General features: G+C 47.4%; 1 protein-coding gene across 2 annotated transcripts in view; it reads left to right on the top strand.

Moving 5' to 3' along the window:
• The window catches only part of alg13 (ALG13 UDP-N-acetylglucosaminyltransferase subunit), a 31,988-nt gene that overhangs the window by 17,737 nt on the left and 4,697 nt on the right, over nucleotides 1-9,554 (top strand). The window contains exons 5-19 of one of the 2 annotated variants that reach the window (XM_005944459.3): nucleotides 327-399; nucleotides 472-553; nucleotides 677-842; nucleotides 999-1,062; nucleotides 1,645-1,762; nucleotides 1,897-1,961; nucleotides 2,741-2,841; nucleotides 2,918-3,003; nucleotides 3,111-3,372; nucleotides 3,568-3,672; nucleotides 3,868-4,015; nucleotides 4,513-4,684; nucleotides 4,840-4,875; nucleotides 4,951-5,006; nucleotides 5,164-5,232. In XM_005944459.3, the coding sequence (XP_005944521.1) occupies nucleotides 327-399; nucleotides 472-553; nucleotides 677-842; nucleotides 999-1,062; nucleotides 1,645-1,762; nucleotides 1,897-1,961; nucleotides 2,741-2,841; nucleotides 2,918-3,003; nucleotides 3,111-3,372; nucleotides 3,568-3,672; nucleotides 3,868-4,015; nucleotides 4,513-4,684; nucleotides 4,840-4,875; nucleotides 4,951-5,006; nucleotides 5,164-5,232 (1,603 nt within the window). Of the gene's footprint in view, nucleotides 1-326; nucleotides 400-471; nucleotides 554-676; nucleotides 843-998; nucleotides 1,063-1,644; nucleotides 1,763-1,896; nucleotides 1,962-2,740; nucleotides 2,842-2,917; nucleotides 3,004-3,110; nucleotides 3,373-3,564; nucleotides 3,673-3,867; nucleotides 4,016-4,512; nucleotides 4,685-4,839; nucleotides 4,876-4,950; nucleotides 5,007-5,163; nucleotides 5,233-9,554 lie in introns of both variants that reach the window. The other variant, XM_005944458.3, reaches the window with a different exon arrangement.

Genomic DNA, 9,554 nt, shown 5'->3' with positions numbered 1-9,554 from the left:
CTTTTAACCATGTAAAGCACTTTGTGCTACATTTTTGTGTGAAAAGTGCTTTATAAATAAAGACTGATGTGTTGCAGAATGTGCTGTGAAAATCCCGCTCAAGCGGACAAAGACTGCCTTTTGTATGGACGCAAACGCGCGTTGCAACTTCTTATCTGGTGCGCGTCTTTTATTTTGACAGCAAATGTGCACCTGCGGACCACTTATGTGCACCCCTGAATATGTCAGTATCAGTTTGAGTCTGTGGCGTGATGACATCATAATTGAGGCGTCCCTTATCGCTCTGGTTCAGTACGACTCTGAGTCATATGACTCCATGTGTGCAGGCGCTGCTTCCTGATCTACCGTTACCCTGGGAAACCAGCCACCATCATCTCGGAGGACGACTTTGTGGACAAGGTAAGGTCACGTGACCCTGAGGTCTGTGAGGTAATTGGCTGGTGCTGACTGTCAGTCTTTTGTGTTGCCGAGGTGACGCTGTGCTGCTCCATCAATGGTCACTATGACATTGTTTACCCAAGGAGTTACCCCGCCTCTGCCGCCCTCTGTCAGTGTGAGTGCTGCTATCTGATTGGCCGAACACAGAAAGTCTATAGTTCCTCTGCACTCAGTGTGTGTGTGTGTGTGTGTGTGTGTGTGTGTGTGTGTGTGTGTGTGTGTGTGTGTGTGTGTGTAGCTCTTCTGTATGAGCTGCTTTACACTCAGGTATTTGGCTTTGAGGAGGCGGAGCTCTGCCAGGCCATGGAGGCCTTCAGGGTCGGAGGTCGTCGCTATAGAAACAGTCCATCCATGTGCAGTGATGTCGACCTTGGATATGACACACCTGAGGACCGCGGGCACAGGTAAACACATACACACCTGAGGACGTTGCGGCAGAGCAGCTCTGACCTGGAATCATGGTAACCAGGGCAACGGTGACAGACGAAATCAGAAACTGATGAAGCAGCCATCGTCATGGAAACATCAGAACTGAGGGCCCATTTGTTTGTGCTCTGCAGTGAGGAGGCGGAGCCAGGCGGACCCATCGAGGAGAAACCACGAGCTGTGACGGACGACTCAAAGGTAGGAATGCTGATAGATGCCGATTCGATCGCCCGAGCATTCGTAGATAACAACACTAACAGCAACAAAAGTACCAAAAACTTAAAGAAAAACTGAAACTTTAAAAACAACCACAGTGCCGAATCCTCCAGAACGTTCAGAGGAACCACCAGGGTCTTTAGAAACACGCTCTACTTCCTGCTTCACGCCTGAGGCTCTGCAGTGACGACCTCTGCTCTGCAGCTTTTAATGTCTAGTTTCAGCCTGAGTTTGTTCAGAGTCGTAGGACGCCATCAGCAGGAGCTGGAACACGTGAACTCGTCATTGGTGAAGTAAGAAAGGTAAAAATGCAAAGAGCCAAATAATGCCAGAAGAATCCGTGACGTGCAAGTCAGTGGCATCCAATCATAACTGTTGAATTTCACTCATTAAACTGGAGCTCCGCCTTCTTGGATGATCTGTTGGTACGGTAACCTCACAGCAGCCATATTATTGGTCAGGTGAAGCTAGCAGACAGCAAACATGGAAGTTTATGGGACTGACTCACTGCTGCCTCTGCTGGACATCAGGAACTGCAGCTGATGTAATGTTTTTGTTGTTCAGCCTCCTGCAGAAGCTCCGCCCCCCTCCAGACTGTCTCTGCCCTACAAAGTGATGAAGTCTCTGGACGGGGACGTTTACAGAAACCTGGAGTTCGATGTGTGGCAGGACACCTGCAAAGGTAACGCAGGTTTAACTAATCCAGACCAGCGTCAGGATAAAGTAATGCTGGTGAACTGAAGCTGGACACTGTACAACTGACAGCTGTGTAATCTGATTACTTCCTGTGATGGTCTAATCTGATCACTGTGACAGAGATGCAGAAGACGGACTACATGGTGTTTGCAGGGAGGCAGTACTTCCTGGGAGACAAGTGTCAGGTAAGAAGACTGTATTACTGAAAACTTTATAACGCGGATGTGAACAAGGTTCAGACACAGAGGTCAGAGTTCATTCACACCAAACCGCCTCAGGCTCTGACCTCACAGCTGGCAGGTTATCTAGATGCTACAGGATACAAAGGGAGAGTGCCCAGTGATGCTTAATAAGGCTGGCGCTGTTTATGACATGGTAATTTTTTTAATTTTTTTATTCTGATTTATATCGATGTGCAGAGACGGACGTCCTCGTCAAAGCTCTGTCAACATTTTACATGACAAGAAAAAAAGGAACCGCTCTCTGACCTCACCTGCAATAAAATAATCCACCAGTGCATCTAGGCTCACTCTCCTTTACAAAGTCTTGACACTTCCTGTATTCCTTTCAAATTAAAAGCTCTCAGCATTTCACTGCACAGAAGGACTTCACTTCTTAAAGAGGCTTTTATGCTGAAACATTTGGAGGAAGTAGTTTTGGAGAATGTAATTATCAAGCACGTAAACATCAAGGGGACTCTGGGTAGCGTGACCTGAGGTGTCTCGGTATGCGTGTTGTGAGTTTTTGGTGAGGTCACTACAGCGAGGGGTCAGAGGTCAAACTTTCATCAGCTGTTCAGACACGGAAAGCACTGAAAAACAGTTACTGTCTGTGGTTACTGGCTGTAACTCTTATGAATGAAGCTCCAAAAACATTTGTGGTACTATAAGATAGGTGTCATTTTATTTTTGGCTCCACCCCCTGGCCACCATGTTTGTGACATCAGGAATGAAACTTGTTTCAGGTGCGTCTGGAGCCGAAGGGCAAGTACTACAACGCCTTCATCCAGGAAGTGGGAACGCACTCATCCGCCGTCACGGTGTTCATCGAGGAACTGGGCGAGAAGTAACGCACGCACACAGACGTCAGGATCACGTCCATCAGTGCCGCTGTGACATCACTCACGTGTGTTTCCTCACAGACACCTGGTCCCTCTGACGGACCTCAAACCCGTGAATCCGGTTCCCGCCTGGAATGTGGCTGCGCCCTCCAGGAAAGGAGACCTCGGTGCTTTTTTTTTTTTTTTTCTCCCCATCCACTCCCTGTTTTGTTTTATCCTTTTCCTGTGTTACTCACCTGACTTCCTGTACGGTCTCTTCCTGTCTCTCCCTCAGACCCGGACTCTCGTGGTCAGCGGCATCACCGCCATCGCTACTTCAGGAAATCTCGTGGGATGAAGGGAACAGAGCTGCTAATCCCACCACCTCCTTCCTATGGAGGCCCCGCCCCCTCGAGTCTGCCGCCTCGCTTCCAACCGGTGGGCCACCCCCGCCCACCCCTTCCTCCATCACCTGGAGCTATGACCTATGACCCCTATGCCCCCCTTCACCATCACCATCCCCCCCCAGCCCGAACACCACGCTACGGAGCCTCAAGGTGAGACTTTACCTGAGATGCACCTGTGCAGTTTGACTCCATCACAGACACAAATGTTTTAAATGCACTTTTCTGAAGGTGGGACCCGCCCCCTTAGTTAGCTGATCGATGTCAGTGGCTCCGACCATCGGTAAAAAATATCGTGTGTGTGTGTGTGTGTGTGTGTGTACGCGCGCAAATGTTTCTGGTCAGAAGCTCCACCCGTTTCCTGAACCGTCACCTGATTGGTACTCAGCTGACCTATTACCATCCTGGTCGCAGGTATTATCAGGACTACGAGAGCTTCACCTTCAGGTCCCGGTAAACGCACGACACGCCAACACGCACGACACGCCAACACGCACGACACGCCAACACGCACGACACTGATGTAACCACCAGGAATGACCGGTCAGCTGATCTCTGAAGCAGCTCCTGTTTTTAAAATGAATTGATTCATGTGACATGAGGTGCTGTAATCGCAGACAAAGTCACTCTGGCCGTGGTTTTTTTCAGGCGCAGTCGGCGTCAGCTGGCGGTGGCTCTGAACAAAGAGTGTCAGTTTGGTTTTCCCGAGGCGGTGGAAGAGCCGGCCGATCTGGACGCAGCCATCTCGTACTACCAGCTCGATGGCGCCGGCGACGGTGTCTTCCCTCCGCTGCCAGTGAGTATGTGCTGGGAAAAATCCTCCGATGATGCGGCGCGTGTGTGCACGGAGGGCTGAGGCAGGTGGGAGGGGCCGTGTGCTTCACGTGGTTTATGGTAAACACGTTTAAATGATGGTTACTCAAAAACCAGATTCTACATTACTGAGGACAGGTGAGGTAAGCAGCGACATCACATCTTTAAGAGTGTCCCAGATATTTGTCCTCTGAGATGTCAGACTCCATTTTATTGTGTGTGAGCTGAGATGAGTGACTGAGGTTTTTTCCACTTCCACGTGACCACAGCTATCGCCCCCTCTAGGCCATTAACAAGAATGCAGTTTTAAACTCCTACAAACATGTCTATCTTTTATATACAGTCTTTTCTTGGTTGTTGCTAGCAGCCAATAGAAAGGGCCCTTGAGTGAGGCGACTGATGATTGGTCACAGACTTGTTGTCGAAGAAGAAGAGTCAGGTGTAACATTTTCAGGTCACATTTTACCGTTTCCTATGCAGGGCCCCACTGTGGCTCCTCCCCCCTCCATTGGTGCCCCAGCCCCTCCCTCTGGCTCCTCCTATAGAGTTCAGAGAGGCTCTGGGCCCCTCTCCCCTGCCCCCCCACCCAGAAACACTCCCGTGTGCTCGTCAGAGGAGGAGCAGGAGGACATAAGCACGGTGGAGGACCAGGGTGAGGACGCCACTGCTCACTTCAGATTTTCACTTCCTTCCCCTTAGTAACCTTTCACAGTAAAAGTCTGAGAGGTTTTTACTGTGAAAACTCATAGAAACTGACTGTGTGTGTGTGTGTGTGTGTGTGTGTGTGTGTGTGTGTCCCGCATGCAGCAGAGTACACGGAGGACTTCATCTACAGTTCACAGGGTGAGTAACGTGATCCCGCTGTGACACGCCTCCCTGCAGCAGCCATGTTGGTGACTCTGTCTCACACTATTTCAGATCAGAGTTTCCAGACCTCCGGAGTTTACAGCGCCACTGAGACCTCCACCAATCAGGTAAGAGCTGACCTCTGCCTCTGTCTCCTGTTAGTGTGATGCAGGTCAGCATAACGGTGCACATGAAAACTGGTTTGAAATTCGCACGTGTGAAGAGGTCATGTGATCAGTGACCCCATGAAGCTGTAATCAGTCTGTTTTTATTTTATTTTGAAAGGATGAGCAGGAAGGAGGCGTGGCTGACTCTCCCACGAGATCAGACGTGAACTTCAGCTACAGCCAGCAGGTACGTCCCGCAGCGTAGCTTGAAGGTGACATCATCGCGTGTGTGACAGCAGTGCCAGGGTAGCTCAGTGGTTGGTGCTGCTGCCTCGCAGTCTGAGCGTCTCGTTTCAGACCCGGGGAAAGTTCAACTTCCTGCTTCAGACTAAAGGAGAATATCGTTGCGACCGCGCCACAGACTGCAGCTGCCATCTCTGCTCCGCCTCGTCTCCGTGGGCGGCGACAAGCTGGACAGAGAACAGCTCTAAACATTGTTCGTCCAATCAAAAACCTGTACAGCAGGCCTAAAGCGCCTGTCCAACATCATCCTCCAGAGGTCGCAACCTCTGAAGGTGGTGGTGCTTGGACTTTGAGCACTTCCTGTTCCTGTGACGCGCCGAGCTCTCTTCTTCTCTTGGTTTTGGTCTAACGGCAGTCGGGACAAAGTCTGAGTGTGCATTTCCTGTTTCTGTTCAAAAACATAAACACATTCATTCCTTTCTTTCTACATACGGGAACAGGGATATCTGGCGATATCTGACTGAAAGGAGTGTTCCTTTTTCTCTAACGTCCATCACACTTTTTCTAGGATAGACTACTTGACTAGTATTGCATGTGCCTGTGAATACCGTGCCATAGTTATATTAGACCACGCCCCTTTAATTCTGACTGGCTATGCCTGACTTACCTAGAACAGACAGGAGTTGGCGTTTTAACCCCACACTATTATCTGATAATACCTTTCTGGAATTTATAAATAACCAAATTAAGCTCTTTTTAGACGCCAATCTTTCCCCAAATATTTCTAGCCTTTTAGTTTGGGACTCAATGAAGGCCTATCCCCGAGGGCAGATCATTTCATATACAGCTAATGTAAAGAGGGTAAACTTCAAAGAAAGGCAAGAATTAGCCGATAAAAATAAAACACTTGGACCATCACTATGCATACAATAAGGACTCTGAGGTTTACAAGAAACATATTGAACTCCAAACCAAATTTGAACTTCTTTCAACTCGTGCCGTGGAGAGGCAACTCTTAAAGAGGAGGAGTACACTCTTTGTGCATGGAGAGAAACCGGGCAAACTCCTAGCTGACCAAATAAGGGGTGTAAAGCCACGTCAGTGTATAAACGCCATTAAGTCAGATGATGGGCTTGTTATTGATCATGCCAAAATCAATGACGCATTCAGGGAATATTATCTGAAGCTTTACTCCTCTGAATCTCCCACCGACCGCTCACTGATCACAAATTTTCTTAAGAGCTTGGACTTTCCTGAGCTGGCAGACACCCACAGAGAGATCTTGGATGCGCCATTTTCCAAAGAAGACACTGGCGCTGCAATTTTCTCTCTACAGTCAGGGAAGTCCCCTCGCCTGCACGGCTTTTCGGTAGAATTTTTCAAATCATTTGCCCCCAGCTCGTACCTCTACTCCACTCGGTTCTATCTGAAGCATTCACACAAGGCAAACTGCCAACCTCCTGGTACGACGCTTCCATAACTTTAATTGCAAAAAAGGGGAACGACACTTCTGAACCTTGACTTTAAGATCCTAGCTAAAGCGCTGGCCCACAGGTTGGAAAGGGTCAATATCAGGGGTAATATTAATAATTGTTAATATTCTGCACACGCCATCCAAGGACACTCCAGAATGTGTTCTTTCCCTCGATGCAGAAAAAGCATTTGACCGTGTAGAGTAGAACTATTTATTTGCTGTGCTGGAAAGATTTGGGTTCGGTCCCAACTTCATCTCATGGATCAAGTGCCCATACTTGTCCCCTGTTGCGTCTGTTTGCACTAATAGCCAGAAATCAAAACCAGTCAAACTCAAACGTGGCACACGTCAGGACCGGCCCCTTAGCCCGTTGTTATTTGATCTAGCTACTGAACCTTTAGCAATGCTTTTTCGAAGCAGTAAACTTGTCCAGGGCATACAAAGAGGTCAAACTGAACACAGTCTCTCTCTATGCTGACGATTTATTGCTTTTTATCTCAAATGCACATGCTTCCCTAACGTCTATATTGTCTCTACTCGCGCGTTTCAGTCAAGTCTGTGGTTATAAATTAAATCTGTCCAAGAGCGAACTTTGTCTATCAAATGAAGAAGCGTTTCCAATAGATTTGTCGGGTTTCCCCTTTAAAGTGGTCAAGGAGCAGTTCACCTATGGTATTACAATTACAAGAAAGTATAAACAACTTCTCAAAGCAGACTTTGTTACACTATTGAAGAATGTCAAACAAAGCCTTCAACAGTGGTCACCCCTGAACACAACTGGTCGGACGAATCCTTCCTAAATTCTTACACTTCAAATCAAAATGTATTTATAGAGCACATATTAAAACAGTGTTGACCATAGTGCTTCGCAGTCAGTGAAAACACGAGACAATTAAAACAAACAATAAAACAGGACAACAAACAATAGGTAACAACACAACAAGCTAAAACAGCCAATGAGTTAGAATCAAAGGCCAAAGTAAAAAAATAAGTTTTAAGACGTGATTTAAACGACTGGATCGACTCGGCAGTACGAACATGAACAGGGAGGTTATTCCAGAGGCTGGGTGCCACGGATGCAAAGGCCCGGTCACCTCTTGACTTCATTCGAGTCCTAGGTTGTGCAAGGAGCCTGTGATTGGACGATCTAAAAGCTCTGTTGGGATTGTGTAAGTGGAGGAGTTCAGAGAGATAGCTGGGCGCTAAATTGTTCTGAATTTTAAAAGTGAACAAAAGAATTTTAAAATCTATGCGATATTTGACAGGGAGCCGATGTAATTTGGCTAAAATTGGAGTTATGCGTTCATAGATTCTCGTACCTGTTAAAAGACGCGCAGCTGCATTTTGAATTAACTGAAGCCGGTAAAGAGAAGAGTGTTGGAGGCCCGAGTAGAGGGAGTTACAGTAGTCCAATCTGGATGTGATAAATGCGTGGACAAGCTTTTCAAGGTCCTTTAAAGGAAGGAACGGCTTTGCTTTGGATATCTGACGCAACTGGCAAAAGCTGTTTTTACCACAGTGGAGACGTGTTTCTGAAGTTTAAAAGAGCCATCCAGGAACACTCCGAGGTTTCTTACAGTGAGCGAGAGATGGCTAGCGAGAGGGCCAAGGGCATCAGCTAACCGGTCTAGCAGAGTGTGACTACCAAAGACTATGATTTCGGTCTTAGCTTCGCTCAATGTAAGAAAATTATGTGATAACCAAATTTTAACTTCATGCAAACAGTTGAACAGAGGTTGCAAAGAAGCAGACACATCGGATTTCAGAGGTGAATAAATCTGGATATCATCGGCATAACGGTGAAAGGAGATGTTGTATTTACTAAAAATTAATTCCAACATGTACAAAGAGAAAAGAGCAGGACCGAGCACGGACCCTCGAGGCACACCACGGTAAATAGGAGCAGAAGCCGAGGAGTGTTGCCCCATAGCAACAGAGAACGGCCTCTGAGAGGTAGGATTTAAACCAAGATAAAACCGTACCTTTGAGACCAACTTATTTCAATCTTTACCCGTCTTCATCTCCAAGTCTTTCTTTACAACTCTACTCTCCTGGAATCTCCTCTTATATTTGGAAGGGTAAACGACCTGGAGTAGCTAAGGTGCATTTACAGAAACCTAAGATTGAAGGGGGTCTGGCACTCCCCAACTTCCGCTTTTACTATTGGGCTGCCAACATTCGGTCCCTGACCTACTGGTTCCAGTCTGGGGAGGGTGTGGGCCCCACCAGCTGGCGGGCAATGGAATCAGGCTCAACTCAGGGAATTTCTCTTGCCTCCTTTCTGGGTTCTTCTCTTCCTTCATCCATTGACAACTTTACATCTAATCCAATAATTCGGCACTCCCTCAGGGTTTGGGCGCAGTTCAGGAGACATTTCAATCTTAATTATTTTTCACTTCAAAGCCCCATCCTTTCAAACCACCTATTCCTCCCCCAGCTTTGGACAACTTGTTCCAGGTCTGGTTTAGAGCAGGTATTATTTACTTTAAAGGTCTCTTTATTCACAATAAACTATCATCATTCGATCAGCTGGCAGGAAAATACATCTTCCCAAAACTCACGTTTTTAGATATTTACAAAGCAGACATTTTTTGCAATCCCACCTCTCAAATTTTCCAGAAGCTCCAGCTGCTAACTTACTGGACGAGCTCCTTAATTTGCAACTATCAGGCAAAGCTGTAATGTCTCGCATCTATAATAAACAGTGCAGTGTAACCCCAGCTCCCATTCTCAAGTCCACATGGGAGAAGGAGTTGGGTGTATCTATGTCAGATGACGTCTGGGACTCGGTCCGTCTGGGACTCGGTCCGTCTGGGACTCGGTCCGTCTGGGACTCGGTCCGTCTGGGACTC

This window comes from Haplochromis burtoni, unplaced genomic scaffold, assembly GCF_018398535.1.
Source record: "Haplochromis burtoni strain Fernald_Lab_line unplaced genomic scaffold, NCSU_Asbu1 Contig_387, whole genome shotgun sequence".
Taxonomy (NCBI): domain Eukaryota; kingdom Metazoa; phylum Chordata; class Actinopteri; order Cichliformes; family Cichlidae; genus Haplochromis; species Haplochromis burtoni.
Note: the sequence above shows the minus strand (reverse complement) of the source record. Positions and strands in the feature narration are given on the sequence as shown.